Source organism: Pleurodeles waltl, chromosome 3_1 (genome assembly GCF_031143425.1).
Source record: "Pleurodeles waltl isolate 20211129_DDA chromosome 3_1, aPleWal1.hap1.20221129, whole genome shotgun sequence".
Classification (NCBI taxonomy): domain Eukaryota; kingdom Metazoa; phylum Chordata; class Amphibia; order Caudata; family Salamandridae; genus Pleurodeles; species Pleurodeles waltl.
Window position 1 is genome coordinate 209,033,039 of NC_090440.1, and position 22,114 is coordinate 209,055,152.

At 44.6% G+C, this 22,114-nt stretch overlaps 1 protein-coding gene across 1 annotated transcript in view; it reads left to right on the plus strand.

Moving 5' to 3' along the window:
* The first annotated feature begins 4,334 nt into the window (after positions 1 to 4,334).
* Positions 4,335 to 22,114, plus strand: part of SEMA7A (semaphorin 7A (JohnMiltonHagen blood group)) — a 144,464-nt gene continuing 126,684 nt past the window's right edge. The window contains exon 1 of the mRNA XM_069222212.1: positions 4,335 to 4,473. Coding sequence (XP_069078313.1) covers positions 4,359 to 4,473 — 115 coding nt within the window. The 5' untranslated portion in view covers positions 4,335 to 4,358. The remainder of the gene's footprint in view (positions 4,474 to 22,114) is intronic.

A 22,114-nucleotide genomic window follows, 5' to 3' on the forward strand; every position in this document is an offset into this window, starting at 1 on the left:
TGTTTTCTTCTATTGTGCACTACAGAGCCGTTTTCAAAAGGTTAGCCACTACTTGTGGACATATAGCTCACACATGATCATTTCATGTGAGGTTTGTTTGGTGGCGAGCTTCAAGGGCTTCAGCTATATCTATTTTGTCATATAGTGGCTAAGCGTACATACGACTTTTCATGTCACATAACGAGTTGTAGAAGCATACATTTAATGAAAGAAAGAAGAACTTCAGATGCTTTGCTTAGCTGCATGTCGATGTCATACTTTTAGTATTGTGCACAGTCTACACAGATGTGTGTGTGCTTAATAAGAGAAATTAATTTTCGTTTTATTTTCAACTATGAGTAGCAGAAATCCTTAATTTATATAGTGCCTCTCAACAAGTTTTGAAATGTTGACAAACAGAACTTGTAAAATGCGAGATGTAGTATCACTGTTTTGCTGGTAAGACGTGGTGCTAAATTGATGCACAGACTTAACTTTTATGGTGAGGGAAACATAGTTTATTGCACACTAAGGGCCATATGTACGAACACTTTTTCCCATAGACACAGAATGGGGAAAAACCTTTGCTACATCTGGCCCTAAGTACTTCAAAAGAACTTTGCTTACATAAAACAGAGAATTAAACAGTAGGTGTTTAATTCATGTACACTGCAAGTCCATGACAGTCCAGATCTATAGACCCAGTGCACTTTCCATCAGCACCCTCGGGCCCAGAATGGAAGAACAGCATGCACATCAAAAGAAAGGCTGAGATTTATCCCAGTCAAGCCGTGCACATTCACCTCACAGCTGGATACCTCGGCCCATTTTTCTGCTGTTTACGGATGGCCATTCCCAGTGGCGGTGCCGCCGCTATGGCGGATGATCGTCACCCCCCTGCAGGAGCAAGCACTGCAAACCCTTTAACAATGAAAGGATAATAAACTAGGTTTAAATAATAAACAAGGTTTATTATCCTTTCATTGTTAAAGGGGCGGGGCATTGGGGATGGCGAGCACCGAGGGGAGTACACTGTGCACTTCCCTCAGTGCGCATGTATGTTTGGCCAGCCGTCTCGGGCCGGCCAAACACAAATACGCACTGTGCTGTCTCTAGCCCGGCACTGTGTTGCCGGGCTGGAGAGAGCAGGCAAGGCTCCCAATCTGCCTGGGAGCACCCTGGCTGGGTGCTCCCAGCCAATCCTAATGCTGCTTTGAGCAGCGTCAGGATTGGCTGCAGGGCAGGCTGGGAGCTTGTGCCTGCCTGCTGCTGAGATGACGAGGATCGGTGGCGCAGCGGTAATTTTTTTTTAAATGCTATTTTATTTAATTTTATTAATCCCCCCCATGCGCCGCCCCGCCCCTTGTAGCCCCCGGGAGCCGTGACTGACCAGTCCACTACTAGAGCTTTTACCGAATACGACGCTTCATCAAGGTTTTAATGTGTTTAAATGTTTCGAGAGTATACATTCATAATTGCTTTAAAACCCTTGTTGTGTTCTCAAATTTGCTTTAAAATGTACCACCTGCAGCTCGCTTTTTGCAAAATGTTCTCGAGTGGAGAACCTCCCAACAACCACTGGGTTGGGCTTACACACAACTTAATACTCATCCCCAACTTTTATGCCCCACCACTTTGAAATGTCATCAGCCAGCACTGGCGCACCTATGAATTTGCTGTGCGTTTAATAGGAGTCTCTCAGGGTCTAATATTTCCACTGTCTGGTTCAGTTGCTGCAGCATGCAGTGCTAGCCAAATACTGGGGACCACTGTCTGTGGGGGCACGTGTTGCTAGAGAGTGTTCTTGACATTCGTAAGGGTGACAATCATCTAACTTAGTATGGAATCGAGTGCCACAGGTGAGATCTCTGTCAGTGCAAGCTTCTTATCAGACTTTATGCAACCACTTCCTATATTGAAACATAGTGTGAAGGAGCATAATTGCATTTACTTGTATTAGGCACTTGTGTACCTGTAACCCAGTTCTGACACGTTTTCTTGCTCTTGGTAATATTGCTTGTGCACCTTGGATACTGAGGTATACAACTGAGAAGAGTTTGCTTAACTAAAACTGTTTACATATTTACAACTATGTGAAGACCGTCCTTTCCTGTTCCCATGATCTCTGATTAGGGACCTGCTAGCTCCTACTGTAACAAACAGACGTGACCAAACTCGACACGTGTGTATCTTAAAGTATGAATTTGTGCCTTGATTTCTGTAACCCAACAATTGAACCTCTGATTCACAGGTTATTAAGGCAAAGCTTGTTTTGTAAATAAATATATTGTTGACATCATTCCTGCCTGTGGTTGATGTCATCTGACCGTTTGCTCAAACCTGTGTATAAGTTCAAATGAACTCCATAGTTTGTCCAATTTTGTTTGTGTTTTCTTTCTTCAAATGAATAAAAAATGTTTACAAAATCTTATTCGTTAGTTCGTTTTTTATTATGACATTTCCTTGCGAACATGAACTCGTTATTCATGTACATTTACCATGAATTGTGTGCGCCATGTGTTTCCCATATTCCCAACAGTATTGTAGCAAGGATTCCAGGGGCCCTGGTGCAGGCAAAGAAGGTGGTCCCTTTGGCTGTTGTTAGGGTAGTCAACTAAGCAATTATCAAGGGTAAAGTGTCCCTCAGTGCTCTGGGCCCCTGTGCACTCCACCTGCTGCACCAGTGTACTTCGGGCTATATTACGAAGCCCTTCATCAGGGGCCCAGTGGTCAGTGGGGCACACTGAATTGCTGCACACTTAAAAGAGAAAATCCTCAGATTAAAGGAAACAGAGACACATAACAGAGAAAATCATCAGATTAAAGGAAAGAGACACAACATACAAAAATAAATAAAAGACAGTGCTGCGAAAATAATTGATAATTGAATCTTTTGTAAATGAACCCACTCAGACTCTGATTGGCACGTCGTTTTTTCTTTTGATAATATAGCAAAGACTAATATATCCCCATCACACAAAGTAAGTCAGGTAAGGGACACGGGTCAATCTAGCTATCTAAACATTTTACCTTAATATTGCCATCAACTTTTCAAGATGGCTAGTTTTTTTCAACAATGTACACTCTTGTTTGTTTACAGCCATTCATAGTGAATTAGCCATTTTCAAACTAATTTATAGCTTCCCCTGCAGTAATCTCAGGCTGCCCCGGGTCAGCTTTGAATATTATGGATAGAGCTCTTGTGGATGTTAAATGCAACACTATAAATTCTTGAATGCAAGTTATACCTCAAACCTAAATACTCCAGCATATTCCAACCACCACCCACACCGCCTTAGAATCGATTCAGTCACCGGACTAATTTACCTGAATCAGACTCAATTATTCTTACTACGCCAACTATTGTGAACCACCTAAGAATATTTAGTGCCAAACTTTCCAACAGAGATATTTCTTGGAATTGTTCAATTTTTAATGGAACTATGTATTTGCGTGTACTTTTATCTCATCAGTTTGGGGTGAAGTATGGAACATTATTCTTAACACCTAATGCTTAATTTGTAAAAGTCGAAGTGCCAGGCCCAAGGTTCTGTTCCCAAGACCAAGGTTGGTGCTATTAAATGTCAGTGTGACAAAACCCCAGGGCTGTGAAGTCTGGATTCCACCTCGTGTCTCTTTAATCGACCAGCAGACGATCCTTCCCCTTTAACTCACTCTTCCGGGTTCATACTTTCTAAGTCTGTTACTTGTGTTCATCTTTCAATTCCTTCTTCTTTCATCCTTGTGTCTTCTTAACTCTCTTGCTCTTGGTCTGATGAACTAAAGTAAGGGCCAGTCCCCAAATGTGAGTGCTGTCGGCTTCACCTACAACCACCGGCGCAAATTAAGCACTGGTAAAATGTTCCAATATACTAGCTCCTTATCTTATGACATTGCTTTTAAATGTTGCCCATGAATTGATATGTTAACTTCTGCTAGAAATGGTTTGAATTTCTATTGTCAACAGTAATCGATTCCATTACTTGATTTGAAAAAATCATAATCAACATCTCTGTTCATATATGCCGAGAATCACTCCTTTTTGCGGGTGCAGCTTAAAGGTCCCAATGGAGCACCCAGATCTCTATCACTCTTTCAGTAGGCGATCCTATTAAAATAGGCCTTAAATAACCCTACTCTCACCTACTTCCTTAAGTATTTTTAGGAAGGATTGAAAAGTAGTAATTTTGAAATGTAGTAAGTGCTGCCCTGTGGGCAAAAAAACTAGCAATGCCTAATGCTCTTTCGACAGAGGTAAATGAGATTGACAAAACAACAGACCAATGACTGGATGTCTGTTGTAGCTCCTCCCTCCTCTATTTATGCCTTCATCTCCGTTTGCAGTTGTCATTCGCTGCCAGCCTCAGAGTAGCGCCGCTATGTGGTTTATACCCGGACTGGAGATGCTCGCCGCCTACCTCATCCTCCTCCTGCAGCCTCCTTCAACGATCGGCAACCCCATGACTAAACCCAGAATCCGGGACACCACATTCCGTGAGTAATTCCGGCTTCTCTTCGAGGCGCTGTGTCTTTTGTTTAGGGGTGAGCGGTGGTGTCTATAACCCAGAGTTCGTTGTTGCGTGTACTGCGGTCCTTGTTCATCAGCTGGCTGTTTGTTTGAGAGCTCGACTGTGTTTATCACAATGGAGCATTTTAAGTAGGGGAAATGAAATAACAGGATTAACTGGCCCGACAGCTCCGTGTCTGCCGATCTCAAAGTGAGCGCGGCGACTGAACACCCAGACGCCCCTGTGACTTCTAGTCCGAGGGTGCCCTGCTCCTAATCCTGGTAATGCTCTTACAAACATCACCGGTATCGTAGCCCAGGTATCTCAAATTAACTACGACTACAACTCCCAACATGCACTATTCGTAAGGATAGCCCACGGCTGTTATAGTGCTGTACCCCTCCATCTAGCCTGGGTGATAACACCGCATTAGTTTTAAGTGGGTGAGAGTGGGGCTCTGGCGGGCGCTGTGTGGACGGATCTCCGGGCAGAAGTAGCAGCGGGGAGAACTCCGGCCGTTCCGTGCAGACCCGGCGGTTCTGACCACTTGTAGGCAATGGATTCTAGTGCCGAGAATAGGACTGGCAACGGAGGGCGGACTGCGCTATCTCGCTGGACAGCTCCTTAGTGGTGCTGAATTAGAAATCTATTGTTTTTAGTACTATTCTTTTCAATCGATACCTCTGCCATCCCTCAGCACTCCGCTGGAGCTTACTATGATAACACAGCCCATAGTTCAAATTGTTTGCCAGCTCCGAAAGAACGAACACTAAAACGTGGTCTCTGCAGAAGGCTCTCTTGATACCGAGCCGTCCATGTGGACTTGTGCCTTAGCATCATTATTAAACTCAAGCTTTGTGTATTGTCGAACTCAGACTCTTTTTGCGTTTTTATATAGCGCGAACTGAACGTTTTAAAGCGCTTTGCATTATCACCAGTTACCTTACACGAGAGCACATTTAGGTTTGTAGTAGGTATGGGGAGATTAAGCGATTTGCCCAGAATCACGGGATGTGGAGTCCTCGCCGAGACTCGAACCTGGTTCCCCCACCCCAAAGTCAGCAGCGTTAGCCGTTAAACCACAATCTCTCGCAGATAGAAGCAAATCTGCTTTAGCAAATTCGACATGTATCGCGTGGATTATATAGCGCAATATGGAGCTGCGCATTAACCCACTGGGCATTCTTGGCACCACTGGAGCTAATGGTCTGCAGGTCTCAATATATTCACAATATGTACAATACTGACGCCTGCAGCGCAGGTAATGTTCGCTCCTCGTGGCCGGATGTCGCAGGAGGGTGAGTAAGGCGCGGTGTAAAACCGTTTAAGGCCACGCAAAGATGAGTGCGTTAGTGTACAGCCCCAAGCATCTGTGATGCAAACAAGGCAGGAAGTGACTCGTGCGCAAATAGCTTTGTGGGTTCAGGCTAAAGCTGTCAGACGACCCTGTCACAGGTAGGAGTTTTACATCCCCGAATCCCACTTCGATTGGGCCAACACACCCGGAAATAGAGATAATAAACTGTAAACTGTAGTACCACAGATAGCATATCAGTTCCGGGTGCTAAAGACCCTCTCTTTTGAAAGCAAGGTCTGGCGCTAGTAAGCTGTGCAGCAGGAGATAAGAGCATCACTGGGTTGCCCTATTTAATGCAGATGCGTTTTTGTAATATGCCTACAGTTTCTAGCCGCAGACTCAGCATTTCACCTCAACGAAGTGCCGAAACGAGTACCTTGTGTAGATATTAGTGACGTCTGCTGTTGTACCGCTAAACACACCCGAGTGCGTCAGCAAGTGGCATCTGTAATAAGTGTTTTTGGCACGCCACATGTAATACTCAAGCTGTCAGCGGTACTAGGCTCCAAAGGAGGGGGTACGCTACATACTTTGGGGATAAGATATAGCTTTCACTACTAGCGCCAAGATACCTTGGTATTCGTATATGTAACAACCGCTAGAGTCCATATTCGAGGCGACCACCACGCGCCGCTTGCCTTATTGCTGCTTCATGCTTCGGGGATTTAAAATTCAGGAAAAACTTCTGCTATGCCACTGGAAACACGCGATTGTGCAGCCCTGGTGTTTTCCACATAATTATGGATTTGCCACACACGCCACATATTGGTTTATTCTACTTCTGCTAAGTTTTCAGTAACATATTCCTTTATGGAAGATGAGACGAGGCACTGTGGCATTCGTCCAGGGTTGTTACTGGCAGATGCAGTGGTGTACCTTCAGCATATTGAAGCACAGAAAACGCTGAACCTCTGGCCTGCTTTCTCAGTAGTTTCATAAGGTGGGCCAGTCAAGGCCCTGCTTGCCCAATACCGTTTTCTGTCTGCTTTGTATACATAACTGGAAAGAATGATCCTTCAGCCTTATCCTAGCGTGTCCCCATTCCGCACAGGCTGAAAGACCACACACCCTTGTTCTTGAGCTGGTCTGTGGGCGACAGCTGTCACTTTTGCAGGCGAGGATTGTGTTGCGTGTCTTGAACGCAAAGTGTTCCATGTAGCTGGGTGGAACGCGTGGGTGGTGCAGCTGATTGTATCTTTGAATCCAAATCAGGCGGCATTTATTATTTCAAGGGGCATAGCTTGGTCAGTGTTAATTGGTATGTTAGCTTGAGATTTGCCAACAATTACGTTGGCACATGATGTTAAAATACATTGTATGACAAGCAAGGCGCACAAGTGGGGCTTAAGAGGCAGTAGAAAGGGAGAGAAATTTGATTTTTAGGTGTAGTAAGTGAGAGAAATTGCTTTATTTTTTAAATAACCAACATTTTTGAAGTCTTTCCAAACAGAGAGAGGGAGTGTGTGTATGTTTTTTGTTGAGTGGGTGTAAACATTCCTGGTGAAATCTGACAGACACCTCGCCATACCCAACTAAAAGCACCTGCACCCAATTATTTATCACAAAATGCATTTATTATAGGAGAGTAACACCACAACCCTCCCTGAAGCTATGTCCCTGATTATCTCCCACCATCCCAAACTTCTTTAAGTGTACCCTTGTATAGTAGAGATGGTGTAGGATCTTCAGTTGGACAAGCCCAAAGCCCGGCATAATTCCCCATTCTATGTGGATGTACTCATGCTTCTGCCTAGCCTTTATCACCCAGTGTGCCAATATTACGTTCTTGTTTACCTTTCAAGTCTAGGACTGCCCTGTGATTGTTGTATACCGGGGTCATGTGCATTCGTAATATGGCACCTTTATGAAGCCGTGGTCGCCAGTATTCTGTATTACAGGGGGGTTTGCTCCAGGATATCTTGTAGTGCGTTTGAGTATTTCCTAAGTGCATATCTGATTTGTGTGTATTTGTAGTACTGGGTTTCTGATGGTTCAAATTCTGTTGTAGACCTCAAACATTTTAAGACCCTCTGGGCTCCAAGATATCTCTCATTTTTTTAATACTTCTGTCCTATGTGCTGACTCCTTCAAGGTTCCACATACTGTGTAATACCACCAGTTCCACTGTGACTCGATCCTTTCATTCCATGTTTCTATTAGTGGCCAGCAGGGTTATAATCACTGTTTTAGTGTGTTTCGGGCACTGTCTTGGTGCTGATTCCTCATAGAGTGCTCCTGGTTATCTTCTCAGGCCTGATGCGTTTCTATCTGATTGAATCGCTAAGCGCTAAATGTTCATTCGTTAATTGTGACTATTTGGTCCGTCATTGCAATCCTAGCTAGCTCACTATCCCATAAAAGGTCTCTAAGTCAAACTGTTTGTGTTTTGAAATTACGTGTCTGGTGCTAAATTAGAATTTTGGAATTCCTATAATTTTATACAAGGCAGCTTTGCACATCAGTAAGAGCGGCAGCCTTTGCCAACGGTTCACATCGGATTCATCAAGTTCTGTTCCATAAATCTCTCCCTATCTTTCGAAATATGAATTCCAAAGTATTGATGCATTCCAAGCTGGGGGTCCCCAGTCCATCAACAGGACATAATAGGTTGGAGTATTCTCGTAACTGCTCAAGATTGCTAACAAACTAGGGATGGAGTGTAGGGTCTCACGAACAGAGCAGGAGGTCGCCTGCATAGAGTGAAATTATGCCTTCCCAGTGGGGTGGGATGAACAGTGAAAGTTCTTTCAAACCCATGGTCACTTGCAGGGAAGAATTGGCGGGCCTTCACACAATAAATAGCCCGCACAAGCTTATCGGTGAGAACCTATATATTGGCCAGTGAGTGACTGATACAGGAAAACAGCAATCCTCCCAATTACAAGGCAGCCTGAAAAGGTCACACCCTTTTGTATTTTAACGTCCTCTCTGCATTCCACACTGACCACTTGCCCATCCCTCTAGTGCGGGGCCCGCCGAGGAGCACTGCTTCCTAAAGGGTAGGGGCCACCCTTTTACCTCACACCTGTTTACCTCAAACCTGGATAAAACCAGAAGACATCATATTCAAAGCGATTTAACTGCTTATGTTATTTTACTCTTTCGATATCCTTAATAACTGTATTGTGCAGCTTTTTGTGTGTCAACGCATGAGGCGTATTCACTATAGCATATCAATATAGGATGTCAAATAGAAATCAAGATGCTCTGATAACTCTATTCCCTCGAATTTGTTTTCATTATGCACATTTAAACACACCCAGGTTATTTTAATTCAAAATAATTGTGGTACATCTTAACCAACCACGTTTCATCCCGATATTTCCACGTGTGTTCTGCCAATTTACATTTCTGCTGAAGGATCTCATTCGGTTAGGCCCTTTTGCCAGCCGGAGACACTCAAAGGGCATCACACAGAGAACCTTAGTGAAATGGCCACCCCTCCGCCTGACCTTCATGCTTGGCACTGGAACAACCTTTTCTGCAGAGCACACTGGTACCACTTTCTTGCGGCAGCCAAAGCATCCGCTTACTTTCGCACTGTCCTAGAACTGTCTGATGCCAGGCCTCTCATATTTCGCTCCCGTGCAGATAACCCCTCGCCATGGTTACCAGCTGCGTCACCGGGCCGGCCAGAGGTGGGCATCGAGGACCATTCATCCACTGGGCTGCGGTCTGTGAGATGAGTAGCCAATTGCTACCTTGGTAATATACACCCCCGTGACCAACACAGCCCCGCTCCCCCCACCCTCACCCCCCAGTTCCTCCGTTGAGCATTAGCTATCCTTTCAGTGTGGGTTGGCTGCCCATTCATTTTAGGCCTCTCTGATAGGAAAGTCAGGCTGAGTGAAGATGCTGAGTGGTGGCTTTTGACGAACTCCTATCCCTGGCCTCTGGAAAGCTAGTCCTTTTTAATCAGGTAGCTGCAAGGTTGGTGGGCCAGCTTAGTTGATATTTAGCTGCCTGCTTTCGTTGATCTCTTGCGTTTTGCTACTATATGTCTTATTTTTTTATGTTTCTTGCTCGCACGCGCTAGAACTGCAGCGCCTTCTTCCACACGATGCTGCCACTCCTCGTCTCAAGCCTCCCCCGTTCAATTCATACCCACACCGGGTCCCCTTTGTCTCATACGCCGGGTAAAGTGACGTAGTTTTCCAATACTGTGACGCCACAACGATGGAAAAAAGACTTAACCAAGCTACTGCTGCTTCGTGTAAGGAAGGGATGCGGGAAATGTGTCCAGAGAAGAGGCATGACAGACCAAGGGAGCGGCTCGAGTGGCACATGCAGATAACGCTTTTTCTTTGGTTTAGTATACAGAAGAAACAGCTTCTAATATTCGCAGAAGAAACCTAAAAGGAGACTTTGTGATAACATTATCTTGGTGGACTGGTTCTGCAGTTTCGTGCTTACAGGTCGGGTTGGTTTTGCACATTGTTAAGCATTATCGGCAGAACATCGTACTAAATATAGTTTACAGCGTTTCGCCAGGAGCACAAAACAAGCCATATTTGAAATATTTCTCGTTCTTAGGACACCAGGCCTTGACGATGTTCCTCTGGCCGAGTTTAAGGGTGGAGGACTGACTTTTGCTAATCTTTGAGAAACAACTGTCATTTTCACTTGTTTCTGAAGCAAAGAGCCTTTTTTTAGAAATATTCAGTGCTTGAAATGGAAAAATAGAAGTGCAGGTACTCTGTATCAGAGTACCTGCTTGTTTCTGAGAAGTGCTGGTACTATCCAATGAAAGGTATTGCGTTTTTCTTGAGAAGTGCAGGTACTCTCCCTCTCAAAATAAAAAAGTGCCGGTACTCAGTACCGGATAGTACCGGCCCACTTAAAGCACTGGAAATATTTATCCGTATAGGTTTATTCCAGCATAAAGAGGTGACTCCCTTTTACAGGACCCTGGTGGTGAAACTGCCGGTTCTACACCCCATCGCTCTCGAGGTTCCTACACAATCAAATAAGGCAAGTGCCTATGGCAAAGGAGTGCGTGCAACATGACACAACGCTTAACCGTAACAAAACATATGTAAATCTAGATACATGCAGTTTGCGCTTTATGGCACTTCAACGCAATGCTATATAGATTCATCCTATACAGATCGCGCGAGACACATATATAGATAGTATTGAGAATTTCAAAAACTATTATGCGCCGGGCATACCTTTCGCTGACGTCACTCCTCCACTCACTGCCACTCACGACTCATTTGTGGACGCGGTAGCATTCCATACATTGACCTGTTCACCTCCACCCTGCATTACTCATTTTTCTTTAAAATCCCTTAGGTTTCCCAGAACACACCCCCTCTTTGACCCCTACACTCTACCCTTGTTTCCACTGCCCTTTCACCTGATAATCCTCCTTCCATCATCCACATCTCTCATGCTGTCCTACACCTTTACGTCGTATTTAGATTTAGACGTTTAAACACTCCTTGTTTTACCTAGACCCCCGCCAGCCCTTTTCATCTCACAGAAAACAAAACTCTCCCTAGCTCCCTAGGTCTAATCCCTTGTCTCACTTGTATATGTTTTGTCGGGGGCCACGCCTTGCCCAGTACACCCCCGCAAACTTCCTTCTTGGACCCTTACCCAACCATACAGAGTAACCCTGGGCCAGCAGCCCGGCCCGCATGATAAATGGCGACTCGCCTGAACCTGGACAGGGACTGCATCTGTATTACCAGAACATCTTCTTCGCTGGCCCCTCCCACCCAGTCCACCTCCAACTACTTGGATATACAGTCAGCAGCCTCTATCGACCTCTCCGTGTCACAATTTGAACCACTGGCCGTTTACTAAATAGATTTTAGATAAAGCACACCAGGGCGCGAAACAGCTGTCGGCTGCGATAATTTAATAACGAGGAAACACAGTAATAAGCAGTTAGCCAAGCCTTATTTACGTTTTTCTGAGAATATTCGGTAGCTAGAACAGAGAGGTAATTTATTTTAAGTCCCTGTTGCACGGACAGTTAATTATCGCCAAGGCCTCAGAGTGGAGGCAGTTCTTAATTTGTAAATAAAAACGTGCCAGTTCTCCTCTGAAACACGACGCTGCTGCAATTAAATGTGCGAGCACGGACTACTGAGGAAGCGTAACCCTGAAGTCATCTCGGGGCTTCTTAGTCCATTTACTGCCACTCCCTGCCCCTCCGGCTCACCCCTGCAGCTTTCTGCTTTATCCCTTTGTGACGCTTGATCGTTTTTCTCTTCGTCTGTCTTTTCCATGTGTCTTATGCTCCCAGCAAATGCTTGAGGCAGAAAACAAGTGCCGGCCCTCAAAAATAAGTGCCGTGCCCTACACCGGAAACCACCGGCTCAAATTAAGCACTGAGTGGAGGGATGGAGAGCTAAACCCACGCAGCCCTCTGACACAACGTACCTAGGGAGTGACCTCACTATTGCATGCTGTTGCCTAGAGTTGCCCATGCCTGGTTTTCTGTAGCACTCCTCCGGAGCAGTGGGGGGGGGGGGAGGGGGTAGGTAGACCCTGGAAGATGCCAGGCAGGACAGACAATATTTGATGAGGGACAGGGTGTCCACACCAGTGATTCTTAATGTGTGGTCCGAGGACCTCTGGGGGACGCCGAAGTATACTCTGGGGAACCGAGACTGTGTTGCACAATGAAATAATATTCATGAATATATTCAAACTAATATAATATATACAAATAAAGAAGCAACATTGAAATGTGAAAATGTTCTATATTTCATTGTGAATTGAACAAAGTATTTCAATATATGAGCATTTCTTTGGTGTAAACTTGTTTTTTTGTAATGTTGAGTATTGTTTTTAAGTTCGAATATTAGAAATTGTTTGGGCTGGGGTCCCCAGCTGCTGATAATGACTCCTTGGCTCCTGGAGAAGGGGGTCCCTGGATCTCAGTAATGATTCATTGTTGGTTCACAGAAGTCAAAAGGTTAAGAACGGCTGCTCCGAACCACTCTGCATAGACATCCTCTGGGGGGGAAGAGACAGTTCTTACATTTGTTTCTCCCGGGTACTGGCTGAGGCAAGACGGGATGTCTCAATGTTTGTATTGCAAACCACAGAACATGTCGTTTTAGGCTTCTGATCTTACAGGAAGCTCACTGACGGCCTATAGGTTTGTCTGGCTGCTAATGAGCACCCCCAGATAATCAGGAAACTCTTTCACTACTGAGGCTTCCTTGCTGCATACAAGGATTTCCGGTTACCGCAATGTCTCCCTGAAACCTGAAAGTACAAAGAACTTCAAACTTGCCTAAAATATTGACGGCTTGTAAGAGTCTCAGGCTTGTATGATGTGACATGAACTCGTCACTCGTCACAGACCATTTCTACACTTGCAGGAGTGTCACCGCAGCACACGTCCTAAAAGACACAATGACAGAATTAATAACCACAGGCAATTCATCGAGTGATGTCACAGAAAGTGATGCCACATTGCTATCATATCCCTCACTTAAGAATGAGCGACCTACTGTACGGCTGAAGCTCAGGCACAGCCTTTACAATATATACATCTACAATTTAATATTAATATGTAAAACAAACTCTAAAGTACATTTACTTGCTTGTGGATGTAAATCAGTGACTGGTTTCGACATGGAATCTATTGAAACATAATCTATTCATTTATAAACATTGAATTATTTGCATAGTATGAGATCATGGAGAAATGCTAGTGCTTTTGTGGTTGCAAGTGAGGGATTGCGTGCATTTGATGCTAAGAAGCGGATAGAGTGGCCCCAGCTCGACTGCAGCGGGTCCTGGGAGCACTTAGTAAGAGTAGAAGATTCAAGCAGGTGATAGCTAGTTTGGTGTGCATCAGGAAGATGATCCTAGCAGGTGAGAGCTAGTTTGGTGTGCCTCAGGAAGATGATCCTAGCAGGTGAGAGCTAGTTTGCGGTGAATCAGGAAGAAGATCCTAGCAGGTGAGAGCTGGTTTAGGGTGCACCAGGAAGAAGATCCTAGCAGGCGAGAGCTGGTTTAGGGTGCATCAGGAAGAAGATCCTAGCAGGTAAGAGCTGGTTCAGGCTGCTTCAGGAAGAAGATCCTAGCAGGTGAGAGCTAGATTAGCATGCATCAAGAAGAAGATCCTAGCAGGTGAGAGGTGGCCTAGTGTGCATCAGGAAGAAGATCCTAGCAACTGACAGCTGGTTTAGGGTGCATCAATATCCAGTGAAGACAGACCCTGTTTGAAGAGAGATGAGACTGGGGGAGCTAATGAGGCCCCGAATGGCTGCATTTGAAACCAATAGAAGAGGGGAAACCCAAGGAGGGAGACCTACAGTGATCAAAGCATGAAAGACTAAGCGCCTGAACCACTGTTTGTTGCATCCCCTGGGGTAGGAAAGGAGTGATTCTTTGGAGATGGACGTGAAAACAGAAAGACGAAATTCTGATTATCAGAGAGGAGAAAATGAGCAAGTGATCAAAGTAGAGACCCGATTCCTGACAGTGGGTGCCAGGCTAAGGGCAGGACAACAGCCCACTGCCCACCATTTAGAGGATCAAGTGCATGGGCCGTTGCCAGCTATAAGAAGCTTGGCTTTACCTATGTTGATTTTCAGAGAGTCTGTAGTGCAGCCACTTAAAGGTCTCACATGGGCAAGAGGAGAAATTAACCAAAGAAAATGGCCGCTGACGTGTCCAATCAGATCAGGAATTTAGTGTCATTGGCGTCCCTCGTGAATGCAAAGGCCAGATCACCTGTGGAGGACTGGTGGGTTCAGGATGTGGGCATAATATCACATCCATATGGTTATCCTGCACAAGGTCAGCACCAAATGTTTTCCCACAAGCTATGCACTAATGAACATTTGTATAAAGTGCACACTTTCTGTGCATTGTTGCCTGCAGTGGGATTAAGGTCACTGCAGTAGGAGTAGGAAAGTTCAGGACAGAGGCAATAGTAGGCAAGCTGTGCACTCCTTGTGCTATTTCTAAATAAAAATGTATTATTGTAGTTCCGTTTGATTTTGTGGTCACAGCGCATCGCTATTTAAAATGCCCACTGTCACTTGGAAGCTGGCCTTTCACGTGCTTGCAATTTATCAGAATATTTTCAATGACTCTGCAGTTCTTCTGGGGGGAGTCGAAGGGCGGTGGGAAACCGGGGATTGACAAAATGAGCACATTTATGCATTAGATTAAAAGTCCTCCATTTAGTACAGGGCTGACCTGCATGTGAGTTGTTTGTCAAACATCTTCCTTACCCCATCAGGTTTGAGCAAGGGTTTTTAGAATGGATGTGCGAAATTTGTGTAATTTGCTTTGCGTAATTTTGCAAACATTTGTGAAAAATTACATGAAAGTAGGGATAACATGTAGTTAAGCGCAATGCAAATCAGTCAGTTACCTCTATAATTGAGCATGAAATACTACTTTTCACCACGTTTTGGCACAAGGACGCATTTCAGGCCAAAGGAAAAAAAAACTCAAGTGGCTCGAGCAATAGCTACTAGTTTTGTGACCATTTGCGTTTTCCAGAAGCTCACAGTACAATTTCCACGAAAGGCCTGTAATTACGCGATGTGGCATAATATTGAGAACTTTCCGTAAAAAGTTTAATGTATATTTCTCAAGAATGTGGGTAAATTATGTCACATAATTTACATTTCAGCTAGGCGTTGTTATTAAGGTTCTTTTTTTGTATCACCCCCCCAGTATTCAACAAGCAGCGGGCTGCAGCAGTGAAACTGGGAGGCGAAGTAGAAAGACCCTCTGGCTCTTGGAGGCTTTGGTGAATGAAGAAACAGATGAAAGACCCCACACCTCCTCTCATTGGCTGACCTTGTCACGGGTCAGCCAATAAGAGGAGGACTTTCCCTAAGTCATCAATGAGGGTTTCTGACTCCAACCTATTCTGTGATGAGGCATCACCCATAGACCTTCAGCCCTGGACACTTCACAACTTAAAATTGCAGTGCCCTTGTCCGAATCTATGGTGATGCTCCTCTCCATCATGAAAGGGAGGTTCTCACAAGACGTTGCTGGGCTGATGGGATCACACCTACAAGGCTGGGAAATCTTCAGCCTGACAAAGCTTGGCCCAGACTGCCAGAAGCCCACACATTGGCACGTTTAGGCCATACTTATACTTTTTTTGCGCCGCATTTGCGTCATTTTGTGAAGAAAAAGCGGCACAAACTTACAAAATACAATTATATTTTGGAAGTTTGTGCTGCTTTTAAGTCAAAAAATGACGCAAATGCGGTGCAAAAAAGGTATAAATATGGGCCTTAGAGCGCCTGGCTGCCTGACGATGGCATGCTGAGTGTCTGTCAGACTAATCTTTGCTCAGCATGACAGACACTCACCATACTTTAAAAAGGAAGGGGCGTGGCCCCACGGCCCTCAATAAAGGGCCACACCAGCAAAAGAGGGACGCGTGTTTAAGCACCCTAACGCAGACGTTTCACAGAACAAAAGCACTGAGTTTCAAGATGAGTAAAACCCAAAGCAGTGAAAGGGTTAAAAACAATGATATTATTTAGCATAATAATAACCGGAGGGTCTTGATAGAATAATGGGATCTGAAGGGCGGGGGGTTGCGATGTGCTCATAGAGAGGCTTGACTCACTTTAGCGCGCTGTCCAAATGTAATCATCTTTCATCCAGAGCAGGGAGGGTGTGTAGGCAGGGGATAGCTTCATGACGGACTAAGTATAGCTGCAGGGTGACTCTGGCTGCCGGTACTAATTCGGTGGTTTGTGGGGGATGAGTAGTGCATGCAGTGTCATCTGTGGTCCTGGGGACCATGGGGGCGTTGTGAAAAGAATAGTTTCTTATAAATTCCAGTGTGGTCTGTCACTTGTGTGAACAAGAGCATTTCTTTCTCTCAAACCAAAACTAACCCTCCCCCCGCGGAGAGCTCTAGCCACGTTATTTTCTTTTTAACACCAAGCCTTTAGAAGAGCGGGAAGTACGTTCTTTCTGACTGACAGTCACTTCGTAATATGTGGTCATTTTCGCGAAGAACGGGAAGTTACGCGAGCCTGTTTCAGCCTTAGCTGTCCGTATTGATCCCTCTTTCACTCAGCCAAACTGGCCACATTTGGCATTTCCCCACTCCGAGGTATTGATCAATCTGTGCATTTGTGGCCATGGAGAGAAAATGTGCAAAAAGCAATGTCTGACGTAATTGAGGGGAAGGGAAAACTTAGAGACAGTGAAAGAGCGATGCTCAGCAAATCAATGAGCTTCTCCAGTGCAAAAAAATCAAGTTTTGCCAAAGCAATAAGTCTTGTCCTTTAGAAGTATTGCCTTTGCCTGGGGTGAAGAGTAGGGTTTGCATGGTAGAAGGAACACGAAGGGGAATGCAATAGAAAGGACAGGAAGTGTTTTCTATGGAATGGGGGGAGGAGGACAGCACACAGAGGAGAGAGCAACACAGTTTGTAGGAGGGAGGAGGGGCTGCAGGAGTAAGCACACATGGGAGAGAGCAACACAGAGCACAGTGGTGTGGAAAGCACATGAGGAAGAGAGCAAGAAGGGTGAAGGTGTTGCAGGGGGAGATACACTCAAGGGAGAGAGCAACTTGGGTCACGTGGGAGGAGGAGTTTGTCGGAGGGGAAACACAAGAAGACGAGAACAACATAGAGCACAGGGGCGTGGGTGTTTTCTGGGGTGGGGTGAAGACACAAGGGAGATAGTAACATGGGTTATGAGGGAGGGGAAATTTGCATCGTGGAGAAGCAAACAAGAGGGTGAGCAACATGGAGCATGAGGAAGAAGCACATGAGGGAGAGAGGATCACAGAAGTCGGGGTTTGGATGATGGAAGCACATGAGGGAGAGAGTAACACAGAGGGCAGATGTGTTTTGCATGTGGGAGAAGCACACGAGGGAGAGAACAACATGAGGAACAGAGGGTACGATTGGAAAAAACACAGAATGCAAAGAGTTGGACCCCTATATACTCTTGGGGTGCTTAACCAAAAATAAATAAGCATTTGCAATGCAGTAGGTCTTGCATTTTCTTGAGATAGAGCTATTGGCATTGTAAATTCATATCTCGACTTTTCTTGCCACATAAATTGGTCAACCCAGCCTCATAATTTTGTCTTTTCTTGCGATATACTTCCAGTGGCCCAGCATTTAACTAAAGCACTTCCATTTACCTTCTTCCTCTATCTTAAAACATATACAAATATCATAAAACCTTTATCAGAAATAAACTTTTGGCATTAGAGTGTAATACACCATAACAAATATATAATTTGGGATAGATTGGAGGGTAAAAGAAGAGAGGGAGTTGGGAGTAAAGATGGAGAGGACAAGTGGCCCAGTAACGGTAGCATGGAGTAAGAAAGGAAAATGGTTTACTCCAATTGCGGTTGGAAAATACAGCGTAATTAGAGTTGAATGAGGTCCGTAGGTCTCTGGGCGCCAGTACTACTACACCTGATGCTCTATTGATAATTAGGCCTCAGGAGAGAAAGCAGATCGGGCAGAAAAAGAGATGCAAACGGAATACAACAGACAAAAGGAAGAAAGTGAAAGGGTCGCAAAAAAACAAAAGAAAGAAGGGAAAGAAAGAACGAGAAAATTAAAACACAACTAAGAGAAAAAATAGAGCAAATGTGTGAGACAAAAGTAAAATGGGAAGGAAGCTAGCAAGCAAAAGATAAAGAGGAAAAATAATGAAAGAAGTGTGAAAAGAAAGAGAAAAATGTAGATAAGAAAAACACCAGGGAAAGGAAGGAAGAAAGATTTTTTAGAAAAGTAAAAGTACGCATACAGAGTCAAACGAAAGGCCAAACAAAAAAACAAAGAATGAAGGGGAAAAAAAATAGTGAAAGAATGAACACCTGATGAAGAAAAAAAAAGAGGAACGAAACAAGGAAATAACCACGTTTTTGCAAGGTTTAGGTAGCAAGAGAAAGAGGGAAAGAAAAAAAGGGAGAGGAGTAGAACTAAACAGTTGAAAGAAAGAGCAAAAATGTTAATGTGTAGATTTTAAGAGCTAGAAAGAGAAAAGTGGGGGAGAAAGAAAACATTGAGAATAAACAGAGTAAAGGAAAGAACGGAGTGAGATAGGTGAAACAGACCCTCCCAAATAAAGATGGCAGCTAAAAATAGATTTATTTAGCTCCCCCACATCCTCAAACTGAAGTCAGAGTGGAACAGCAGGGGGCACTGCAGAATAGCAAGAGGTGCATTAGCATAGTTGAATGTGAACCCAAATACAGCAATATTGGGGTGCTTCAGATCAGGATTGGGGGTATAGACAGAGCTGTGTCCTGACCCAGTACTGGAATAACAGAAATGCAGCGGGTGAGGAATGAGAAACAGAGTGCTGTGTAAAGCCTGGTATTGAATATTGGGGCACTGCAGGTTAGGGTTGAGTTGTACTGACAGTATGTGGGCTGCAGTACTGAAATACTAATGGGCACACAAGGTCAGAAGTGAGGTATGTTAATGGAGCTATATGTGGAACCTAGTATTGGCGTGCCAGTGTTGCTGAGTGTTAGCCTGGAGGTGCCCTGTGGAGCTGTGAGTGGGGCCCAGTATGGGAGTGGCATTGCCTCTGTACCAAAGGAGAAGGACTCCTGATGGGTGTGTGTGTGATCCTTAGTACTGAGAAGAAATGTGCAATGAATGTTAGAATTGATGGATTCTGGCAAAGCTGTGGAGGTTCCCATCAACAGTGGCATTGGATGTTAGACTTGAGGTGCACTGGCTGAGCTGTGTTTTGCTCTTTTGGCTCCAGTTTTGGCTTGGCAGTGGCACTGAATGTTAGAATTGAGATGCTGTAATGGAAATGTATGTGAGCGGGGTGCCAGGATAGGAAGGTAAGTGGCCTTGCAGGGGTAGAACTGAGGTGCATTGATGGAGCTGCACCCGAGCAGAGTGTACTGACTGTGAGGGCTGAAGTGCTCTGGCAGACAGTGTCTGTGGGCATCTGGCACAGGCACGGCTTAGGGCTTGGAGTGTGTGAACTGTGGTGCACTGATGGAGTTGCACCCGAGGTCCCAGTACTGGAGCAGCAGAGTGTACTGACTGCAAGAACTAAGGTGCTCTGGCAGACAGCGTGTGTTGGGTTCCTGGAAATGGCACGGCTGAGGGCTTGGAGTGTGTGAACTGAGGTGCACTGATGGAGCTGCAATTGGGATCCCAGTTGAGTTGGGTGCCTAGTCTATAAGCAGGTAAAAGCAATCCTCCGCCCTTGCTGTCAACACACAGACAGGTACACTTGATAAATAAAAGCCACACCAAGGAAGGGCGTGCGCCAGGCAGCTGAGAGAGGGTGCAGAGAGCCCACAAAGACCAAATGTGACCAAGATAACAGCCTGATTTATAGCCTTGTTTACAGCTAAGCTAATGTTCTGCAAATTAAAATGGAAGCTTCCTTGAACAGGAGCAGGGAACAAAGTAAAAAAATGTCCCCTACAGACCAGATAAACTGGACAATGCATAATTATACTGTAGTTGGTCCCTGCTCCCGACAGAAGAAGGAGGGCCAAAGAGGCATGGCTGACCACTAGCAAGCAAGGATTTTTAACTGACACTGAAACTAAAAAATGAAATAGCTGGAAGCCCACAGAAGAAGTATACTTAAAAGTATACAAGAGGTCAAACGCTTCTGCTTACCTTAAAAAGAAGTTCCCTAAGAATGAGCAGTGGAAGGATACAAGTTTACCAAGCAAAAGTTTGGTAAAAAGGCTATACTTCATCGGATGAACACAGATGTACAACATGGGACAATGAAAGCTGCTCAATAAGAAGTAAGCAAGGAAGAGCAGCCATAAAGTCAACAAAAAATAAGCATTGGGAGACTGTAAGCCCACTGTAAGTTCTTAGTAAACCCACATTAGTTCACCACTTTGCACTGACTGGTAGGCAAAACCTAAAAACTGTTATTTTTAATAAGTGATGCATCACTAACAATCACAACAATAGAGATTTCAGTATGTTCCTTTGCTTGATGATGTCAACTGTGGCTTTCAGAGGTATTGTGACATCATTCACTGAATGGCCCCTTCAAAACTTTTTAGGGAATGCTGAAGATAGCTAGAAGGTTAAGCCATTGAAATATCTTAAATGAAAATCATATAAAGGTGACTGGAAAATACCGAGGTGCTTCCACTTAAGTAACTCTTGTATAACTGAATACAACAGCAAAAGTTGTTGAGGACTCCTAACCAACAGAAATTCACACAATATGTATATTTGACATACCTTCAACATGTAGCTAATATTCGTTCATGATTCATGGTGGGTTCTAGGGGCTTTTTTGTGGGAAGGCCAGTAAACTCACAGGTGAAAAGTAGAAAAGTCCTGTGATGTGATTCTTAAAGCACAGTAGGATAGAATACGTGAAATACTTCCAACAGGGTAGCTGCGTGGCCTACTTGCACAATAATATGACTTTGAGACATGATCACAACCACTACAAAAGCATCAGGCAACTTAGCATTTACAGAGGTCTCATATAAGAAATTAGGATACAAATATTTTTTTAAATATTCCTGTCTGGTAGGAACCCATAAGATAATCATGTAATGTAATGTGTAATGAAATGTAAGGTGGAATGGTAGAGTGCGGCTTGTCACCTGTGAGGGTATCCAGGAGCTGAAAGTACATGTTGCTGGGTTTAGCGTCCTTCACAATAAGCAACAGCTGCTTATCAGCAGTATTCTTTCTTTGTGATAAGAATCATAGCCATACAATCTATATAATATGAATGTTTCTGTGAATAAAGACATGCTTAAGGTCCTTGTATATAGGTATCATGCTCCCCGCATAGTGCTGCTAGAGACGATCCTACATTTTTACATTTCCATAGAAAGCTAATACTATCGATTTCTAGACTCTTGCAGTAGAATTTTCCTTCCAGAGTATTTAACCCTGTGTTACCCAAACATCAGGGTGTTTGACCTCTCTTGGTAGGCCTATGGAACTATGAGTCTGTCATGGGCTAGTAGAAGCCTCGAACTTGTCCATCCTACATCATTGGGCATCTAGTCTGAACAGTGTGCCATGGCCTAGCCCGGCACTGGTGGTGGGTGGGTTGGAGTCATTGTAGCAGAACAACAACTACATGTGATCGCGCTGAGGGCATCAGAGAAAGAGGGAAGCGGAACTGAGCAACATGGTTATGTAAAGAAATGCAACCTCATGTCACTTGCAAAGTGGAAGTTTCACTTGTTTCTGCCATTTATGGGCAGCCTGCGAGGCACTGGTCTGGTGGGGAAATGCCTCATTTCATGTGAAGGGTACAGTATGTCGTCTTACTTTAATAACCACATCCTGCCTGCCACTCACAACGC